This window comes from Anser cygnoides, chromosome 1 (assembly GCF_040182565.1).
Source record: "Anser cygnoides isolate HZ-2024a breed goose chromosome 1, Taihu_goose_T2T_genome, whole genome shotgun sequence".
NCBI classification, from domain to species: Eukaryota; Metazoa; Chordata; class Aves; order Anseriformes; family Anatidae; genus Anser; species Anser cygnoides.
Window position 1 is genome coordinate 100429908 of NC_089873.1, and position 21995 is coordinate 100451902.

The 21995-nt window shown below is 40.2% G+C and overlaps 2 protein-coding genes across 7 annotated transcripts in view; both read right to left on the reverse strand.

The window, feature by feature from the left end:
* The window catches only part of POLQ (DNA polymerase theta), a 60548-nt gene extending 50098 nt beyond the window's left edge, over positions 1 to 10450 (reverse strand). For 4 of the 5 annotated variants that reach the window (XR_010828606.1, XM_066990410.1, XM_048047592.2 and 1 more), the window contains exons 1-4: positions 10270 to 10450; positions 7749 to 7931; positions 5922 to 6052; positions 4362 to 4518 (exon numbers count right to left, since the gene is read on the reverse strand). Coding sequence is in view for 3 of the 5 variants with exons in the window: in XM_066990410.1 (XP_066846511.1) it covers positions 4362 to 4518; positions 5922 to 6052; positions 7749 to 7931; positions 10270 to 10435 (637 nt within the window). In the remaining 2 variants the exon portion in view is untranslated. Of the gene's footprint in view, positions 1 to 1246; positions 1726 to 4361; positions 4519 to 5921; positions 6053 to 7748; positions 7932 to 10269 lie in introns of those variants that run through there. The other variant, XM_066990411.1, reaches the window with a different exon arrangement.
* Positions 10451 to 10982: 532 nt separating this feature from the next.
* On the reverse strand, positions 10983 to 21359 carry METTL16 (methyltransferase 16, RNA N6-adenosine). 2 transcript variants are annotated; one of them, XM_048047598.2, is made up of 9 exons: positions 21125 to 21359; positions 20813 to 21033; positions 19377 to 19517; positions 17546 to 17661; positions 16631 to 16773; positions 15567 to 15636; positions 13424 to 13513; positions 12360 to 12533; positions 10983 to 12266 (listed from the first exon to the last, which is right to left on the reverse strand). In XM_048047598.2, exons 1-9 carry the CDS (start codon positions 21250 to 21252, stop codon positions 11649 to 11651), a joined length of 1701 nt encoding a protein of 566 aa, XP_047903555.1. In that variant the 5' UTR covers positions 21253 to 21359; the 3' UTR covers positions 10983 to 11648. The 2 variants fall into 2 exon arrangements, with proteins under 2 accessions (XP_047903555.1, XP_047903556.1); XM_048047599.2 differs by having other exon boundaries at positions 20834 to 21033; positions 21125 to 21358.
* Positions 21360 to 21995: the final 636 nt, after the last annotated feature.

Sequence of the window (21995 nt, forward strand, 5' to 3'; positions counted from 1 at the left end):
AAGAGAGACATATAATGACCAATGATATGACATTTCACCTCCCACAACCTACCATACACAAATACTCAGCTTCTAAAAAAAAAATAGGTTGACTTGCTACTATCTGGTCACCGTGCAAAACAGTATGGAAGCATCTGTACCATTTGCAAGCAAAAGCCCCCAGGCCTCACACTATCTGGAAGAGAACACTCCAGTGCCCTCAGTAAGCTAATCAAAAGGTTTGTCGACATCAGGATCTCACATTAAAAACATCACTCCTTCACCATTCAGTGATGTCAGTAAAAAAAGGCAAAGAAACCTAGAGCAGATGACCTGGCAGAGACGGCTTCCTATTATATCTTTTCTCACCCACCAAACCAGAATGAGCTCTACTATGTAACTCTTGCTTTCTAATGAAAAAATCCTTATGTGACTGTTCTATCTGTTGTCCTCCTGCCTCCTGCAGATAACTTTTTAATCAATCAGCCACTTCCATAAAATTTGAAAGATGGGTAGAAATACTGAAAAGAATATTGACTGAAAAGCTTTCTGAATATCAGCATCTAGAGATATCAGAGGAGACTGGGGTCTCTTTCCTTCTTTTCCTTAGGAAAAAACATGGAGCCACTACATCTTAGCTACCCAGCACACTTCCTGCATACATCCCAACCTGCAGCTATATGCAGCTTTACTGACCAGCCGACAGTGCCACAGGGATATGGAAAACGCTGAAGGAAGGTTTAACAAAAAAAAAAGGAAAAAAGAAAAGAAGGGAGGTCATAGAGGACACTGGGTTTCATTACTTCTGCTGCTGTGGAGTTTTTGTTTTTGTTGGAGCTATGAAATATCTTTCTGGTACAGCAAAAATAGCAGGAACTTAAGGGCAAGAGTGACTTTATATTATCTACTTCAATGCTATTTTTCCCTCTCATTTTTTTTCTCTCCTTCCTACATATGTTCCTTCTCTCTGTCTGTTTTCTCCTCCCTTCTCTTTCAAGCCACTTAAGTTAGAAGAGTACTGCACTGCTTCAACAGCCTCTTTTACAAACTCCCACCCAGCCAGCTCCTCCATCTTCCTCTACTTCCTCTATTCTGTTCTTGTTTGTGAAAACTTGCAATTCATTGGTCACCAAAGACGCAATTATTCAGCTACCAGAAAAAAAGCTTCTCCCTGCTTCCCCATCCAATAATCTGACTGAATTTTTCCAGTATTTGAGACATGACAGTGTAATGTGGTATCTCCTAAAGAAAAATTCACACAACTTACCTTTCCAGTCTTTGCACCAAAATGCAGCACATTTTGCTTCCTGAAATGAAGTATAAGACACTAGTGGTATCTACAGGCCAAAACACAGGGAATGTCACTGTTCTTCAGATGGGCCGCATGTTTTCTTTCTACTGCTACTCAGCTATAAAAAAAATATTTATACCCACACTAAAGTTGCGCGCTGTGTTACCTCAGCAGTCTCTAAGCTGATGAGATCTGACTGTCACACAATGCACACAGCTCTTCTCTCTTCAAGCAGTACTCAGAAGGCACCCACTGGGATAATATAGCAGGAGACATCAGGCAAACTATTTTTCACAAAGCTATCCTTATCTTAAAATGGAATTGCAGCCAAGGAAGACTACAGGTCCCAGCATGCAACGGCATTTTTTACTCAGCAACGAGCTCAGGAGTGCGATTAGGGCCATAATTGCACCATTCTGCATTGCTACTGAAAATTAGGCCACCTTCAGTGTCTACTTTCTGTCTGCAAATTAGGTATGTCTAGCAGACTGCTGACAAAAAATAAATAAAATACTAGAAGGACCTGAAAGATCTCACACATGGTTATTCTAGAATAACTAGACTACTTTAAGTCCACGTCCTGTTTAAAACTAAAAAGTTCTTAAAGACAGTGGGGGAGAATTTGTTTTTTCTTTTAAATACAAAGAACCTACTTTTTTTTATTATTTAAGATTAAATTAAGAAAAGAAACAAGTATCACAACTGCACATTACATATCCGTTATTCCCAGCTGACATGTTGAGAAGGAAGCAGATTCTTCTCTAATCTGGTCTCCTAAAAATTTTTTTAGCATCAGTGTCAAGAGGCTGAACACCAACAAGAGGAACAGCATTTCCCATGTACATGGATGTTCAAAACTGACACATGGTATATAATAATTAGCAACACAAAATTGCTTTTAACTGCTTCATACAGCAAAGAGAGCTCTGCCAGGCAGAGGATTTGAATTGCTCTCAACAACTTCCAAAGGCAACATGAGCTATCAGCAGGGGGTTAACATCAACAAAAGGAACAGCTCAAGCTTGAGATGGAATCCATCCAGAATTGCAGTCATCTCCCAATAACTCATCTCAAAAGATAAAACGCCCTTGTTACGAAGTGGTCTAAATTTAGAATTAATTAGAAGGCAATGTACAATCTTCCAGTATTAGACAAGCTTGCTTTAGGTGAGAGTTAAAAAGGCATTTTCAGCTCCTGCCTTTATTTTACAGCTTTTATGAAGATGCATTTCCAAATAGAAAATTCGTCATTTTTTTTAAGATGATTTTTTAAACTAAAATTGAATTTTAAAATTACTTTCAAATAGGCACACAAAGAAGAAAAATTACTCTTATTTCAGCTGTATGGTCATGTTGGGACACAAGGGAAAAAGAGGGTTGCAGTAGAGGTGTTTTCAAATGGTGTAAGAAAAATGTCATGCTTTAAAAAAGTATCAATGTTGGGGATGTAATAATGAAACTCAAATCCTGCATTCATTTCCCTGGTTATACTGCTTTGTGAGAAAAATGTGCCTGAGAAGAGTCACATATCTCTTGGTACGTGGAGTTATATGACTCATCTCAGGCACATTCTTCTCACAAAGCACAAAAAAAGATGTAGTGATGGAATGGAGGTGCCAACCAAAGGAATTTGGTATATCTCCAGCTTCTGAAAGATGCTATTATTAAACAATACATTTTAGTACACTGGGTATATTTATAAGGCACCCAAACCAACATGAACGAGGATATTATGACCCCACTCATTGCCTAGTGCAGGCAGTACAGCATGTACAGTGTGGTGACCTAGCATCAAACTAGCCCTATTTAAAACAAACGAAAAACAAAAAACTAAACAAATTATCAAACTTTGAGCCATATATTTAAATAACTAACTGCATGATCATCAGTTCTCTTGCAAAGGAAGGGATGAAGATATGCAACTGAGGATTGGGTCAGACTGCAGCAGCTTCAGCTGAAATGATTTTAAAATGCTGTACAGCCATGGTCATCCACTTATCCTCCAACCCACTGGCAGTCTAAGAATTCATGGTGATCCAGCCCCTGTAGCCCAGGTGTCAATGTGTTAACCCATGATCTCACACACTTATAAAATCTGCAAAGCTTTCTTTCCCTTATTCTCTATTGTGTTTAAAAAACTTTTCTGGTATACAACAGTAAAGAATATTATGATACCAGATGAACATGGAACAGCAGTTTTACAGGTGGAAGTCTCAAAGCAGATTGATATTCATCTAGTTTTCCAATTTTTGTATTTTTAAAATAGTGACCAGCTATGTCACAGGCCAGAGCAAAGATGGGAAGTATTACTATATAAAATACAACTGGATATAGTTTTACTGAACAGACAAACAAAGAGAACAATCATCTAATTGGGCTAGGAGAACATGACACTTTCCAAGTATAGATTAGAAACACAGGGCTTCCTCAGGTTTTATATCTCCTCCCAAGCACTAAAAGGACACCACCATTATCTAGTGGTCATCAGAACTATAGTAGCCCAGAAGTCTATACTGCAAAGACAGAGGGCTTTTGAGCTGACTAGAAGAGAGAAATGAGTGCTACATCCCTTCTAGTCACCATGCCTACCCAGTGCAGCTCCAAGTATTCGTTATTTGGACCTCAACAAGCACTGAAAATAATTCCTCCTCTTCTTTGAACTACCTGAAGGTAAACCATTAATAACATACATACACAATCTCTGTCCCAAACAAACAAAAAATTCTTGGACTCAAACACGTCATAGACTTATAACTCAATTTCATTAATTAGAAGATATTTTCTCACTGTGAGAATCACTGCTTATTGCAAATAATCACTATATGTGGATTGTCATCCACATCAGACAAACTAAAGCTGCAGTTTTAACTACTCACTCCCCAGTCGCTGAGCTATGTAGAACAGTCCAGACTGTGTTCCTAAATCCAAATCAGATGGGCTCTGGATGAAGAAAAATTGTTCTAATTTCCTGTACAACTTGTCTGTTGCACAGGGAACTGAGCAAATACAAACTATCCCATAATTTCACATGTACTCAGATTATGTAAAAGAAAAAAACTCATCCTCCCAGTGGTGAGGCAGTAGTATTTTACCCAGTGAGTCCATTTGGTTTTCTTCTATTAGTCTATTGATGAGGCCATTAGCTTTCTCAATGGTGCAGACAGCAACATCCAGAGAAGAGAAACGTCCAGCTGGAGAGATGCTTCCCATGTAGCCTTCAACTTTCACATCCACCTCCTGAAACAGGGCCTGTTTTCCAATGATACAGAATGTTGTGCCAAGGTTAGAACTGAATTTTGACCAATGCTCGCTGAAATCACATAAAGACTGCATCCTACAACCACAATCCCTAACATTTATAATGCCAACTAATCAGATTAAAACCATAGCTCAGGCAATTATTACTAATTACCCCACACACCACTGTCATTTCTTTCATTTCCAAAGCAGAAGCCATACAGTACACATTGCAGGATAAAGTAACCATAACTGAGTAAGAGGTGGTGAACACTGTCACATGTGAAAGCATAATTTAATATTAAGTTTAGAGAACAAACAGCGCAACAGTTTATAATGCCCATGTGTTATCTACAAAGAAGCCTTGCTCCTGAAAAGTCTGGGGCAAAAGCCAAATGTTGGGCCTTAAATACAGAAACATCACATCTCCCAGCTGAAAGTCAAAAAAGAGTGATTCCTTTTCTTCCAATGAGTATTACCATATTGCCAAAGCTTTGGCACATTATGCTCTGCATTAACAAAAGGTACAAATATTTAGAAGCAGATGGGTAGGGTACTATACGATTCCAAGTGTGTGCAGATAAAGCCAAACCTTAGGCCAGAAGTAGCAGAACACAGCATGGATAACTTTCCAGCTTTACAAGATTAAAGAAAAAGCTTTTCTCCATTATCAAACACTACAAAGTAGCTTTTGCACTTGGTAACATTTCCTAGCAATTTACAAGGTAAAGGTGCCATCTCAGTTTGATAAAATACAAAATATCTTAAGTGTCAGAAACTATAACAAAAATACCCACTGATTTTGTTCTTGCCTTTATTAATTTTTCTTTGGCACATTAGCTAATGGAAACAGTATTTGATACGAACACCTTTCAGAAAAAAATTGTTTGTTTTAAAAAGACTGCTTCCATTGTACTTTTGTTTCTAAATATTTGAGATGAGGAAGCCCAGACATACCTACATTCTGTCAGAACATATTTTTAGCAAAGTGAAATCAAAAGCACAAAATTCTGCTGGAACACCCAAAGGAAAGCTAAAATAAAAAGTTTCTTTCTGATTATGCTGACACCTCCCCTTTGCAGTGCTTTAGACACAATTTCTAATTAGAAAACTCCTTTTAAGCTTGCATATTATAAAATCTGCTAATGCATGCAAATAACAACGCTGTAACAGTCAAAAATAAAATGTTTTAATCAACTCCTTAATTATTTGTTTTATTTTATTTTTAGAAATTTCCCTTTTTGGCTAAAACTTTTTTTTTTATCAAACAATTTAAAATTTGATCTCATTCTACTACAATTCATTTCTGAAATAATATTGCAAAATTATTATTTTTTCCCCTCAAATCCATGCAAAAACTTCATTTTAAAAAACAACTATAAGCCAGACATTTCCTCTCTTTGCATGTTACTTACCTGCAGATAACATTTCTTCTCCTTGGCCACAGAGACAAAGGGAAGGATGAAAAGAGCTTTCTTACGGGTCTCCAAGACACGCTTCAGAATCAGCAATTCTGCAACAAGAGTCTTTCCGGCACTGGTAGGAGCTGAAAAATGTATTTTATTTATTTTTTATTAATTTTTAAAGAAAAAAAAATCCAAAGAATAAGCATCATAAAAATAGAACGGAAAACCAGGAGAATTTGGGGCAAGGTTCTTCAATTGATTCCCATCTCACACAGTCACAACTACATTTGTAGTTACCCCAATAAAGGGTCAAGAGGACTGCAGAGCATTTCTCTTCTATTCTCTTCCACTCTGCAACCACAGTTTGTGCTCTCATCTCTGCTTTGGAAGCAACAACAGCTCAGAGATAAGCAAGTGAGGGGAAAAAAAAGAAAAAAGAAAAGAAGACTACAGTCTCTTGGTTGGAAAGAAGAGCTTAGCCACCATCTTACTGACCTAGCCCCTAAATGTATTTGCCCTGCCCTGTTTGGTGAATGTTGCTGGTTGCCATCTATCATTCCCAGAGAATCATAGAATGGTTTGGGTTGGAAGGCACCTTAAAGACCATATAGTTCTAACCCTCCTGTCATGGGCACAGACTTCTAACAGACCAGCTTGCCCAAAGCCCCATCCAACCTGGCCTTGAACACTTCCAGGCATGGGTCATCCACAGCTTCTCCGGGCAACCTGTGCCAGTGCCTTGCCACCCTATGAGTGAAGAATTTCTTCCAAATACCTAGTCTAAATCTACCCTTCTTTAGTTTAAATCCATTACTGCTTGTCCTATCACTATGCTCCCTGACAAAGAGTCCCTCCCCAGCTTTCCTGCAGGCACAGGCCCACCTCTCAAGCCTGTCCAGGTCCCTCTGGATGGCATCCCCTCCCTCAGTGGTGTCAACCACACCACACAGCTTGGTGTCATCAGCAAACTGTCAAGTCACTGGCAAAGACATTAAACAGCACTGGTACCAATACTGACCCCTGAGGAACAACACTCGTTAACTGATCTCCACTTGGCCATTGACCGTAACTCCTTGAGCATGACCATCCAGCCAATTCCTTACCCACCAAGTGGTCCATCCATTAAATCCATGTCTCTCCAATTTAAAAACGAGGGTATCATGCGGACTATGATATCATGAGAACTGTGGAAGACGTGCAGCATAGTGGGGCATAGGCATTACTCAGTAATCTGGCCCAATGTCTTCTGCAACCAAGTAATAAAACTCAGATGAAAGCCTAAGAAAATCACCCTGCCCCTACTTCTAAGCTGTTCATGCCCCCACTGCTGCTCTGTGACCTTCTTCGCATGTAGAGTAGACACCTAAGTTGGTGTTTCCCACAGATTTATAGCTCACCAGTCCTGCTTCTTCTGCTCCCTGCACCCCAACTAGATTAAGAAAAATGATGAAGGGACTGAAAAAAATAGATAATAAATAAATTTTTCATAAGTATTTAAATCTACTGTTGCTGGTATCATTCAGTTCCTGGCTGACCTAGTCTGTAACAAAAGACAGAGTCTTCATTAACTGACTCCTAATTATCAGTTTCTAAAGGAACACTAACAGAGAAAATAGAAAAGAAAATCTCTCCTCACATCTGGGAAGGAGACCATTGAGCCACATCTGAGGCATGGCAATGGAACAGAAAAGAGAAATTTTCTCCTAACAGGTTCTCTCCAGAATAAAGAGGATCTTGACCTTTTATCTGCCAGATCGGCATCATTCAGCAGCAACGTGTTCTTGTGAATGGCACTGGGAAAGTCAGGGGGATCATTTCTGTGAGATGTTTGCATACCTGAGTAAACTAGGTTCTTTCCTTCCAGAACTTGTCCGAGCATTAGGCATTCTGCTTGCCATTCAAACATCTGCACTACTCCCAGACTGTGGTATTTCTCCAGAACTGCTTTCGGAAGACCCCAGCTTGCAAGAAGCAACTTGTCTGCTTGGTCTTCAGGAACATTTACCTGCTGATATTTGCCTTCGGGTGGAAAGAGGGGAAAAACAAACAAACAAAAAGTATCATCCTGTATCCTCCTTCAATCTGAGGTCATCATTTCGGTCAGATACTCGAATGTCAAACTTCTTTACAAGCTCTGTATTGTGGGGAAAGGTAACAAGAAACTATCTCCCCCGTATTTTTCAATATTTCCTATGAATGTTTTATCCTTCTTATCTCCTGACATCATCTTGTCAATTTCTCCTCGTATTAGGTTTTCCACATTCAAATAATTTCTTCACCAAACTCTCACTCTGATATTTGCTTTTGAGACAGAATAGCCATGACCAAATACAGACTCAAGCAGAATTTCAGCGGTGATTAGTGTAACAGCATTACAGAGCGTTTGCCATCTCATCCTTACTCAGACTGTTTCCTTTTTAGATTATTGCTACTGATCCTTCAGTAACCCTCGCAGATTATAGAACTGCCCAGGCTCTTTTTTTGCTTTACAGATGAAATAAAATAACCAACATAAAACAAACAGGCAGCTCAAGCTACTATGTTCAATGTGTGTCGTTTCTGTTTTTCAACACTGATTAGTATCTTTACCACATTGCCAGTTCCTCTAGCTTAATTAAGTTCCTTTCTGCTTATTTCGTCTTTATAACCCTAGATAACTTTGTGCTGGTTACAAATATTGCCTCATCCCTGGTTCACCTTTTTTCCAAATCATTAGGATAACTCAAACCTTTTGTCCTTTTCCTCACCTGAGACAGAAAACAGATTTCTGATCCACAAGGATGCCTCCCCTATCATCCACGACTACTTAGTTCCCATAGCAGCATTTTGCAAAAGACCTCATCAAAGCTATTTGAAAAACAAGTAAGTGTGTGTACTGACTCTACTGTACCAATTTCTACTAGCACATTCAAAAGAAAAAATCTAAAAGAAATTTTCCACCATTGTCATAACAGTGGAAGGGCAAGCTAGATCAGAAAAATACTGGCTGCTTATGCATGCTAGTACTTACATTCAACATATGAAAAACTGCAACTACCTTCCTGAGGTTAACCCCAACCTAGCTATCACTTGTATTTGACCATTCTCCTGTGCACAAATACATAAAGAAGATGATATAGCTTAGCTCTGTAATAATCAAAACACTATACAAATACTAAACAAAACATTCAGCACTATTGGAAGTGAACAACAGTATGCCACAAGGAGAACAGGCTTCCCATGGGGCATTTAAAGGAGATCGGGTTTGTCTATCCTCAACTGCCACTCGTATGGCAAAATTAGGATTTGTAACCGTATAAAAGAGTCAAACAGAATGCACAAAGGGATCTCAAGCTTCTTTCCTAAAGTTAAAAACAGTGAACTACATATAAAAGACAGCATGAATAAAGGATTACATGATTCTAGCTTTGGAAGAATACCTTTAGATTAGCACTGAACATGAGTTTCAAAACTTGTGACTTAGGAAACAAGTTTTGAAGACCTATATATACAAGTGTACCACTGCACTAACCTCTGTTACCTACTAGAAAAATGCTAAGAAAGTCAAAATGAGGATGAGACACATTGCTGGATTTAAAGCACTGGGCATTTAGAAGCATCTGAAGGAAAACCCTTCCAGAATCTGGGGTCAGGCAGACACAGGAGTGCCACTTAACTCAGTCCTCTTGGAGGAGGTGTCCTAAGGAGATACCGTACATCGCCTTGCTCAGCTCCATTCACAGGAGCTGACAAAACTGCATCTTGCAGCACATAGCCGCGTTGGGGAGAAGATGCTACCTGACTGCAGAAGAGGCTGGGAGATGTAAATCATTTAGAGTGACAAAAACACTGTGAGAGATGAAGTTACGAGCCGCTGTGTAAACACACTGCACATATAAGTGAGACGTCATGAAAAACTACCACGCTCCCCTGCATTTGCAGGTATCAGGGCACTATACAGGAACACATAATGCGATGTTTGTAGATCTAGTACATTTCACCAGCTTCTTGTGCTCTTGAATCAACTTAAGATAGGCGAACCTCACCGCGCACGCCGAATACAGACCGTACCGATCGTTGTGCTGTGGCAGCACCTAGAGGCCAAGCCAAGAACAGGACCCACCGTCGAACCAGCACCGTGCCGGCCTTCAGCCGCCTTCCCTCCCTCCCCAGCAGCACGGAGCCGAGGAAACCCCGCGGAGCCCCCTTTGCACAACGCACCCCCCTTGGCCCCGGCGTGCAGCCCAGCAGCAGCCCCTTCCCTTCCCTCTGAGGGAGAGCGGGGCAGCGCTGGGCGCTCCCCCCGGCCCTGCCCGAGGTCTGAGGGCGGCCACAAGCCCCACGCGCCGCCGGCAGCCCCGCTGCCCCCCGCCGCTACCTGGAGAGCCGCCGCTGCCGTGCAGGGAGCGGTGGAGGCCGGGCGGGGGGCTCAGCACCGCCGGGCCGGGAGCCTGGGGGCCGAGCGGTGCCCCCCTCCCGGCCCCGCGGGCAGCGGCCGCCCCGCCGCCGTTAGCGGGGGCGCCGCCATCTTCCCGCCGCGCCATTCAAACGGCGGCCTCTGCCCCCAGCGGCGGCAGCGGGCAGCTCCCTGAGGTGGTTTTTTTCTTCCCGTCCATTCCCCCAAACCGAATTCCATCCCAGTAACACCTTCTGCCTCTTCCTTACATGCCCCAAACAGTTTTGTCAAGCTGTACTCAAGTGTGACTTGAGATTCTTCCAGTATTTCTACAAACGCGTTTTGAAGGTGATGACACTAACTTGCTTTTACACCAATCATGCTGTTTTTATTACTCTTCCTCCATCCTCATCGCTGACTATTGGTTTTCTTTTTGGAAATGTAATGGCTTTGAATAAGCGACACTGAGGAGTGTAAGCTACTCATGTTGTACAAGTGGAAGGTGGAGGTAATTAACGAAGCAAGACAGTGCAGTCTGCTTCAGAATAACAAGCATGTCACACGCACACAGGCTTACTTTGTGGGGCTCATCATCCTTGCATAAAACGGGCTGGGAAGATGAGCACAGAATAGCACAAAGGGACTTGCCTTCTATGCTTTTAATAAGTCACCTAGCCAGAAATAATCTCTTCAGATTCTGAAAGTGTACAACTAGTTTAATCTCTCCAGTGACATCAATATTTAGTCGTTAAAATGAAATTTATACAGATGCTCACTTACAGTAAGTTCTTCAGTGTTTCAAAGCCCAAACACCAGAAAAATACATCATATCGTGTTTCTAAAGTGATTTTTTAAATGATTTGACATCATTTGGAGGATATACCCATCTTGCTGCTCTGTAGCCCAAAAGGTAAATGCATTATGAGGCATACCTAAACCCTCTCCTGAGGACTCAGCTGCAGAAGGCAATTCCCAAGGTAGGTAACAATTTCCTGCGTTAGTATGAAAAACATTGAAGAAAATGTTTCAGTAAAGATTCCTACTTGGTAACAATATATATATCTTTTGCATCAGAAATAAAAGACCAGAATGAGCACTGTTGATAGTTGAAATGGTCACAGCATAGACATGTTGCACTGTAACATTTTGTTTTACAACTGAATCACGAGATATTATTTCCCAGCATTTCATTGGACATGAAGTGATACTTCATGTACTCCTTGCAAGTTTAAAAAAATATATTTAAAATATCTCCATTTTACTAATTTTTAAGGGGAATTTTTTTTTGCTGACTGAAAATGTTAGACCATTACAAAGTTTACAAAATTTGAGGACTCATTCTAGCAAAATGGGAAAAAGGGCTAACCAGCAACTAGTCGAAGAATTTGGTTCCTTAAGTATGTGCACAGCTGGTTCATCAAGTCTCTGTTCTGTCCTTCAACCCAGTGCATTTCTACTAATACATCATTTCCTTCTTTCTTCACATTCATTAAACACTTAAAAAGAAAACATCTACTAGTTTCTTTGGGACTCTGCCCTTTTTCAACTGCTGGATTGCCAGCTTCCTCCGAAGGCTGAAGTTCCTCCTTTGCATTACTGGAACCTTTGTTACATGACGCTTCCGCCTGCTTTGCTTCTGTCTCCTCCTCCTCCACATGCTCACTATGTTCTTCTTTGTCAGCAGATTCTTCCGTAAGCTTGTCACCTGCGGTCAAGTGGACATCCTCATCAGGTGCCATAAACCCTGTTTCAGAGTCTTCAGTCTTGGGTTTTTCACAGTCTGAACTGTTGCTCACACTTTTCTGGCCGTTTTTTTCCTCTTCCATTGCTTGAAGAACATCTTCAGAAGCTCGAGGAAGTTCTCGTAATTGCCTTACTCTCTCTCGTTTCTTTCTCCTCAAATGAATCCAGGAGTTTTCAATTGCAGTCACAAACAGGCTAACTTCATCTTTTCCACAGGGAACACGCTTATGCTGAACCTATTGCAGAAGACAGCAGAAATTCATACTATCCATTCGGAGTTATGCTTTAAATTAAGATGTTGTTCTAACATCTAATACTTAATATTTTACCTTCAGATCAGCAAGAATCTTCTCTACCCAGGCTCTAACAACAGCAATGGCTTCTACAGCATCCCAGCCCATAGCTGCAGCTTTGGTGGATAACTCTTTGACTGTAGAAGCCAAGACCGTAAATGTAATTGGTTTCCGAGGTTTTTCTAATTTTCTTCTTTTAGAGGGAGGTGACTAGAAGAAAGAAAACCAGCGTAACACCAGAAAGTTACAATGCTATGCAATATTAGTGGGATGACTTTTGTACTCAGAATACATGTGAATTAAGAGTATAGCCACTAAATTGTCATTGACATAGCCTGTGCTTCACTTCACTACAAAGAGTTATTAGAAACCTCTGACAGGGGCATGTACTTTATGCTAGCCTGATGGACAGAGGGAGGGATTTTATCTTCAGATGTCAGGCAAAAAGCTTTACTGGTTCTTTCAAAGTGTTATCCGTCTGTGAACTGACAAAGTGTGACTGCTCCGGGGAATCCACACCTGACCTCTGTTCCCAAGACGCACATCATGATCCGAGTTCACTGAATGTTTACTTGGAAGATCTTCTCTAAGGCTGGTATTGCAGTACGTGCTCATCAAAAAGCAACTGGCTCACCTTAGTGAAAGTCAACAGGCTCCATTTACAATCACGTAGGCAGGTCTAAAGCAGCTAAATGTGTTTCTATCTATTTGGTAACAGAATCTATATGGCAAATTAAAAACAATTTCTCAGAGGGAAATTTTAAGTTCAAATCCAGCCCAAACCTTAGTATATTTTTAATATTACTAAACAGCTTTTTGAATTATCTTACAAGTGACCCTTACTTTCACTGAAACACACAAGGAATTCCCTGCAGGCTTCTTTTTTCCTCCCTAAGCACAGGTCATACATGAATTGTCAGAAATACCAGCTAACAGACTGGGAGCCAAGTCGGAAATCCCACTGTTCACACAGCCCAGCCTATCAATATTCCATTCTGAAGAACAGCTTGTTTCACAGCAGGTGCATTCACAGCCCATGAGGCACTTCCTCAAAGAAGAGGCACAGACAATCACAAACCAACCAAAATCAAGCTACTTACAGGTACTTGTACGTCATCATAGAAACTCCATGCCAGTGCCCATCTCATGGTGCGTCCTTGACAGAACTCAGTGTGAGTAACTTTAGGAACCTATGTAAAACAGCAATATAAAACCTCATTTCATATCAATAAATAACATTGTTCTACTCTGCACATTTTCAACCAAAAAGAAGTTAGCATAATTGCTTTCTTGTGACAGGAATGGAGATTCCTTCTGGCGTAGTTCATAGATGTTAGTGCCACTTAAAGCTGGTCAGTACCCAGTCTCATACTGCATATCAGTATGTGATCCTGCACACATCTGCGCTCTGTCTCTGGAAAAACACATCCTTTCTCCTTGTTTAGGACCTGTTCCTGTTCCACATTTGAATGCTGAACCCATTACTGTAGCGAAGGAACACACAACAAAGGCAACGAAGGGCTGGGAACCCAAGCCCTTCACTGTCTGCAGATGGCAGAAACGTGCTCAGAAACTTTCCTATCTCTTTTGACAAAAAAAATCAAGTTTGAACTTACACTGTCTTTAAATATAAAACTCAGATCCAATGATAGTGTTTAACTATCGTTTCCACATATGCTGTAAGGCATTTATGTATGGTTTTGAGAACATGCTATATAATAGCAAGGATAAATATCAACAATCTCAGCTCACTCTGAAGTACCATCAGCTCCAGAACATAAGCCCCAGGTCTGCACAGCAAAACAGAAATCTTACTTTTGAGAACTGCTTTAAAAAAAAAAAAAAAAAAAGAGGAAAAATCTCTATCCTAGAACTTTTCCCATGTTTATATTTCTAATTCTATCAAAATTCCCAATAAATACAGCAAACATCTAGACAGTCTGAACAAGAGTGGACTTCCTAGAACACTGACACCACATTCTAACCTGAATCACAAAATAGCATGTGCATGGTTGAAACAAACGTAATACCAATGCTATTACAACAGAGATTATGAAAAAAATTAAATTGGTAATATCAAGAATACAAACACAAAATCTCAGCTTTTCTGTACATGGTTGGCAAGGATTTCTCTCACTTCACGGAGGTGCAAACAATACAAGAATATGGAAGAAAGTCAGATACATCAAATTTGGTGCCTAGTTTAGTGTTTGCTTTTTGCACTGAGTTTAGGGATTCTCTATGGGTTATAGTTCTTCTTTCTCATAATTGATTTCACCACGCATTCTCCCTTCCTTCTACTCCCCACCATACATACACAAGGAGAGATCTCATACTCATTTTCTGTGTAGGGGAAATCATAAAAGACTATGCTTCCTCCAGCAAGCCATAAAAAAGTCCTGTGCACACCCTTCTTGCATGAGATATCACTAGCCCAAGGTTTCATTTTACTTGGTGCCAGAACTGACCACAGAGAAAACGATGACAGATCATAAAAGTTGGTAATTAACTTTAAACTGTATGTATCGGTTGAGCAGGATCCTTCAGTTCATTGATGAAACTATTCCAACATTCAAAAGGTGATTCAGTGAGAAAAGGCTAGGTTGTAAAATATTTGTCAGAACAAGGCAGGAATTTTTAAATGGGGAGGTTATAGTATTAGCTCAGAAAAAGTGCTAGGAGGATGTCAGAGGCCATAGTAACAGCAAGCTCTTCAACATATAGGAAAGAGGACATGAGACTTATTTCTCTAACTAAAGTTCATTCAGCCTTTTCCGGGTCTTTCCAGTTCTCTTGTCAACTAACACCAGTTTCAACTGTTAGTGAATTAAATGAATAAAACTACGTCTCCTTTAAAAATAAATGTTACAGTTTATTTTGTCAACCAAATAGATAGATTGCATGCCAGCTAAAAGGAAAGAAAGCAAAAAATGTTTACAACAACTTTGTTAGGACTATTTTAAAACAGAAGCCCTTTAAGTTCTCGAAGAATGAGGACAGTTCTACAAATGACAAAGACAAAACAGGAGAAATAAAAGGGAAGACAACAGAGCACAATTTATCTATCATCTTTGATCCTGCAGCAATTAAATCTCAACTGCTTTGAGTGCTTGCCTAACAAGGAATCACTTCTTTTTTCTTGTAAATAATTATTCAAAAAAATAATTCAATAATAATTACACACACACATTGGAACACAGTGTATATTATAAAGTCCTGTATTTGTTCAGTTCAAAAACTTACCCCCTGGATTCGAAGTTCCTCTTTCAATGGTGCTAAACTGCATTTCTTTCCCAGCATACAACTGTACCATCTGCAGACAATATATTAATAAAGTGTTTTATAAACGTACATCAACTGAAAATAACAGAAAGGACAACTTGGATCAGAAATCTGCACGAACAATAGAAGATTTAAAAACAAAACAAAAGAACAAAATTACACTCCTAAACAGTGACTACGACATAGTACAACATGTATCAGGATAGAAGAAGCAAAGACAGACTGGTGAGGGGAATCCTGTCTTTTAGAAAATGCTGTAAGACTAATATTGAAATAGCACCTAAACAGCGAAGAATCATGTCTCAAAGAGTGACTTTATGTGGAAGATGTTGCCCCTTAGAATAATTTAATTTCTCCACTTTCTTTGGAGTGTGAATCAGCTTGAAAAGGAATATTCAGTTATTGATAAGCATTTTTGCCTAAGCAGCAGACCTACTGACTACCAATTCTGCTGGGTCCCCATCACCTAACCCATATTTCACGAGGGGAATGAAAAAAAAAGAAACAGGGAAAAAAAAATGAAGACATGCCATCTGTTTTTCTTGTTCAAAAGAAGTCTTACTATGATTTTTATTTCAGTTTATGTTCACACAAGATAGCATTCAGTACAACAGTGCCCTTTAGTAGGTAAAGCTGCAGAGTTACCAAATTTCAACCATGAAAAGACAGAAGCTTCTAAGCAATGAACGGTTTACTAGACATTGACATAAAACCTCCTATCCCAGAAGCCCCTAAGAATAAACACTATCTTCAGCAAATGTATGTGCTAATTGAGCTGCAAGCTACAACTGTCACTTCTACAGGCTTTTTTGCCTCCTGCCTTTAAATATATCCCATATTGACCAGTAATTGTTTGATGCTCAGGAACAATTAATTTTATAGAAACTGAGACTAAATTACTGATGTGTACGTATCATTAAAGAAACCAAACAGATAACACAGCTACATTCCTTCCTTTAAATATAACTTTCACATTATTTCAACCAAAACAGCAGATAAAAGTTTAACTGACACAAAACACCTACCGTAACCTCTTTTTCAGTTGTAGGCTATCATGAATAATTCTTTTGACAAATTCCAGCTCTCCCCCCTCGGCCATGATTTCTGTAATCCCTCCTGTATTTACAGAACTTGGAGGAGGACGCCGCGGATTTCGAGAATTTACTCCCTGGATAAGAACAAACAGTTGAAGTGACTGTAATGAAATGTTAGGCTTCTCTGTACACTGCATCCTGCCTCAATCTTTAGTTAGTAGCAAGTGCCACCACCTCTGGTTATTCCCCCACATTGCCACCATGGATAATAGACAAAGACACATTCAAAATAAGCCTGTGTGACCTCCTTTCAATCTCAAAAATAGGTAAGTTACTTGTGACACACTAGTACCCTCCTAACCTGAAATATGTGGCTGCAATACAAAAGACATGCTGGTTACATGCATCTACACAACTGCAACCTACATCGTTTAATTTCACACTTGTATTTTTTTTTTCTACTGACCCATGTTACAGAATTAAGTTTCTGACTGTATGCACTGAGTTTTGCAAGAACAGCTCTGTGCTGTATGATATTGCCTAAATCACTAAGCAAAAAAAAAAATAGATAGGCACAACTCCCAAAAATTGATTCCTCCACACCATTATATAATGGTTCCTTGATTTCAGATTTAGTAGCTGTCTATTTTCTAAACTAATTCTATAAGATGGCAAGAACTCATGGAAAAAAGTCTACTAGTCACCCTCCACTTCAGATAGGGTAGTGGTTAAGTTTTTCAATATTCCTTTGGGGCAAGGAGGGTAGGAAAGGAGAAAACTTCAATGCTATTTTGTAATGGTTTGGGATTTTCCACTGAACTTTCCCCAAGAGAAGTTGTTAAATTGTTGTTATCCTCCCACTCACTGAACACTGGAGTAAGTACTTGCATTAGTTTGCTAGCTTACCTTCGCTTCCAGCTGGTTGGCAAAAAAGGGGGGATTGCACATGCAGAAATCATAAATGATCTCAGATTCTTCTTTCAGTGCATCCATTAGAAGAGTTTTCTGTGGTACTTTAACCACTAATAGAAAACAGATGTAGTCAGTACAGAACTTTGTATTTTATCTAGCACGCCATTTGTGTTTCAGTGTTTCTTGAAACAATATATTCTATTAAAACTGCACTTAACAATACAGTCTACAAAAAAACACATCAGCATGCAAATAAAGACTAAGTTAAGGATTAGCATTTAAACAGCTTTTAAGCATTACACAGTAGTAATGCGAGACGTGAGTGTTTAAAACAATAGGAACTGCGTGAGTTACACTGAGCTCTCAGACACAACTACAAATTTAAAAGCTATCAGAGTTCAAATTTATGAAAATATCTTGACTTACCATTATATACAGGGTACTGATGTTTGTTTTTTTAAACTAGACAATAAATTTTGCACATCATCCCATTCCAATAAAATACACATGCAACTCCACATTTTTTCTTGTTTGTTTGTTTTTGAAGCTTTAGCATTTACAAGTAACCCCCAGGATTATCAGCTCCTGTTTTGCATATATAGAAAAGATTCCTTTTGGAAGAATGTTACTGACAGCAGTATTTCACTTTCAGCCTAAAAAACATTACTTATTTTTTCCTCAGGGAATAAAAAAAACTATGATACAATTAGTAAATCATCACTACATTACTGCTGGTTTTACTATTGCTGAATTAACACTTCCGTTGAAGTTAGAAGAATACAGGTTATATTCCAACATGATCTCCAAATCAAGCTGTTCAGCAAAAATTTCAAGACAGTCTCTTACAACATGACAAAAATCATTTGGAGGAAAAAAAAACAGACACAGAATGATTTTCAGTCTGACTGGAAAATGACTTGCTATACAAGTTACTGATTATGGCAGCACATCAGCTCTAGCTGAACAATTCAGACCCAGGAGTTAAGAAGTTGCAGGGTGGGTAGTCTGGAGGCTGCAGCTCCATAAAGGTGCCCTCAGGGGAACTCCTTTGCCTGTAGCTCTGGTCAACAGCAGTCAGTCAGTCACTCCAGCTTATCACCTTTGGCACTACAGCTTCACCTGAGATATCTCCCTTTGCCAGAGATTTTACCGGTAAAGTGAAACACCACAACACCACTGAGAATCCTAACAGCCATAACAGAATACTGCTATTGTTCCCCACACAGAGACTTGGATCTTCAAGACTGACACGGAAGACAGGCCAAGAGGAAAACATTTGGGTAAAAACGTTCCAAAAACTAGCAGAACCAAAGTTTTTATTTCAGAGCTGAATAATGGACCAGCTTTATCGTGTATAGAGCTCCCACAGAAATTTTTGCATCCTCTTGCATTCTACTACTACCACAGGCATTGTTAAGACCTCATTCAGAAATGAGGTCTGAGGCCTTACTCTCTGTACGAGCAATAATATGTACCAGTGTCGTGAGAATTATTTGTGGGGAGCAACTCCTAGCGGCAGAAATAGCATGAACTCTTAAGAAATACTTCAATAACAGAAAAAAACATGAAGAGAGAAAAACTCTCTAGGATAAAGCTTAACTTTCAGATTTTTGTAAATATGAGTAGTTCTTTATCCACACTTTCCATTTTACGCAAGCTGTGACTTTCTGGTTTAAGCATAAGTGGACCTTAGTAAACACTCTGTGACAGTAAAAACAACAGAGCATGTTATTTGGCAAGAATACTAACTCTGATAAGCCACTGAACATGGCAGAAAAATAGGTCACAATATTTGTATGTTAGTACATATACCACTACATCATACCTTTTATAAGATCAGACAAGTTATTCTGTTCCACGTTCTTCTTGGCATAATTGAAGCACATATCATCCACTTCTGTTGCAAGAAAATACCAGCCATTCAAAGTTGATCCAAGCAATGGGTATATGCAAGATGCCCCTGTCCCTGAGGATGCAAAAAGCCATGAAAAAGGCAAAATAAGTCTCTAGCATTACATACAGCATAGCTGTTAACTATGTACTTTTTACAACAAAAAGAACTAATTTCAAGAAAACATTGACCACTTATCACCCATTACTCTGTCATTTAATGAACTTTATTTTCTTTATTTAAATCACAGTATTGTCAAAGACATGCTTTTAAATAAAGAACACTGCAACGCTACTTGGAATAAGTTTTTTAGTAAACAATCAAACTATTTTCTTAAGCTGTTATTCGACAATGATTAATTCATACTATGAGAGCCAAATATATTGTTTTACTTTAAAAAGAAATCACAAAAATATTTTTCTTCTGCATTTTTCTATTATCAATCACGAATAATTTTACTTTGATGCATACAGCAACCACACATATATCCTGTTACATTACTTTTTTTTCCCTAAAGCCTAAAACAATAAAGAGGGTGTCAATTAAGATATCTTAAAAAACAGAGAGATAAAATTTGCTAACAAAGAAAAATATATTCTAGCACATCATGAATTCTTTTAAAAAGCATGGCACATCTTGGCAGTCCAATTATCAGTGACAGTCAAACTTAGGACTGAAGTTAATGGGCACAAGTAAAAAGAATAAATATCTCACCATTACAAAAACAGAGTTCAGAGGTATAGCAGGAGACTACTATTATATGGACTTATTGAAGCACAGAAAAAAAAATTAGTAAACTTGCAAAAGCATGCACAGTTATTTCCACAGCTCCTTATGTTATTCTTGGATGACCTACTGGTTCTTCTGAATTAGAATATCAAAACTGACTGCAAACTCTTTCCAATTAGGTAACTTAAAGGATCTCTCTCTTCTGCTTAGCCGCCTACTGCAATGAAGTCCATAGAAACTGTTTTTGAAAATGCTACCTAATATCAAATGTGTTGAAGTCAGGTAACATGTTTAAGAGTTCTGAAAGGAAAGTAGCTGTGCACGCACCACATGAGATAAACCTTAGAGCTTGTCTACTGGAAACCATGCTAAAAATTAAAGAATTGAAGAATTACATTGTCAAGAAAGAGAAAAAATGTAGCCGTTCAAGGGAGTTCAGGGCCACAAAGAGCCAAAGAACTGCCTGCTAGTCATCCCTGTGTTAGTGCACAGAAATACTGCCCGAATGAAATACTAACGAGGTTGGATGGCCAGCTTCACCATCATGACATTTCGGGCTTGTTTCTCAAAAGCAAGGCATTGCTACTGATGCATAAGTAACCTCATCAGCTACTTTCACTCGCATCAAACAACGAACTAACCGCTGCGCCTCATGCCAGTACCTATGTCGATCCCCCGCCTCAGCACGCCCTTGTCAGCGCCCTGATGGCCGATGAGGTCCTCCACCCAGTGGATGTAGTTCAGCCTGAGGGGCACGGTGGGGATCAGCCTCTCCAAGGGGATGTCAATCGTCAGCCCGAAGTCCTCCTTCAGCAGGGTGCACGTCAGAGCCCTCACCGCCTCGGGGTCCTTGAAGTTCAGGCTGCAAGCAACAAACAACGGCCGGCAGCGGCTCCAACACCCCCCGGGGCCGCTCCCCGTGCCGAGCTCAGGCCGGGCCCCCCCGCTCCTACCTCACCCTGCCGGAGAGGGTGGTCTGTACGTGCTGCCGGAACTCGGGGTGCTTGCCGGCCAGGTACGCGAAGTCGGGCGGCTTGTCCTTGTACCGGTTGCGAGCGTGCATCGACTTGTTGAGGGACATGGCGGCCGGCTGCTGGGGGGCGCTCCCCTCCCGTTACCGCCGTCCCCCCTCCCCCGCCACCACAGCGCCATGCGCTCGCCCAGGCGGCTCCCAACGTGCCCCGCGGGCCGCCGGGCCGTACCAAGGCGGGCCCGCAGGGGGGGGGGAGAAGCGCTGGGAGGGGCGGCCCGGCGCGCGCTGCGGTGAGGGAGGAGCGGGCAGCCGCCATCTTGAGGGGATGGGTCAAATAAGGCGTGGGGGTTTAAATTCCGGGGGTGGATTGAGATGTTCAGTGAAAAATAAAATAGTGACAAATGAAATAAAATAAAATAGCATACACCTAAACAGGTCGAATTCCCTTTTTCCTGAAGGCTGCCCTCCAGGCTTCTCTTTTTGCAGCTGCACCCATGATGTGACAAAATGATTTCCGTTACACTGAGAACACCTTGAAAGTCTTCTGAAGCTTCTCACCATCGTGAATTACTGTTTATGTACTAAATTTGGGGCATGGAAAGCATAACGACGTTGGCCTACCTGGCACACTGATCTCCGAAGTACCTGGGTTTTAAATGCAGTTTGATGTGGGGAGAAAAAGCCTTAGATAGCACTCCAGGAAAAAGCTTTCTGAGTTTCCCAGTTTCACTTCTATAATATCAAGAACCTGTACTTCTAGTTATTATTATACTGCTATGTTTGTCGAGCACAAATTGTGAAAGAAAGATAAAAGTGGATTATAATGAGCTTTGTCCCATCTCATTTGATTA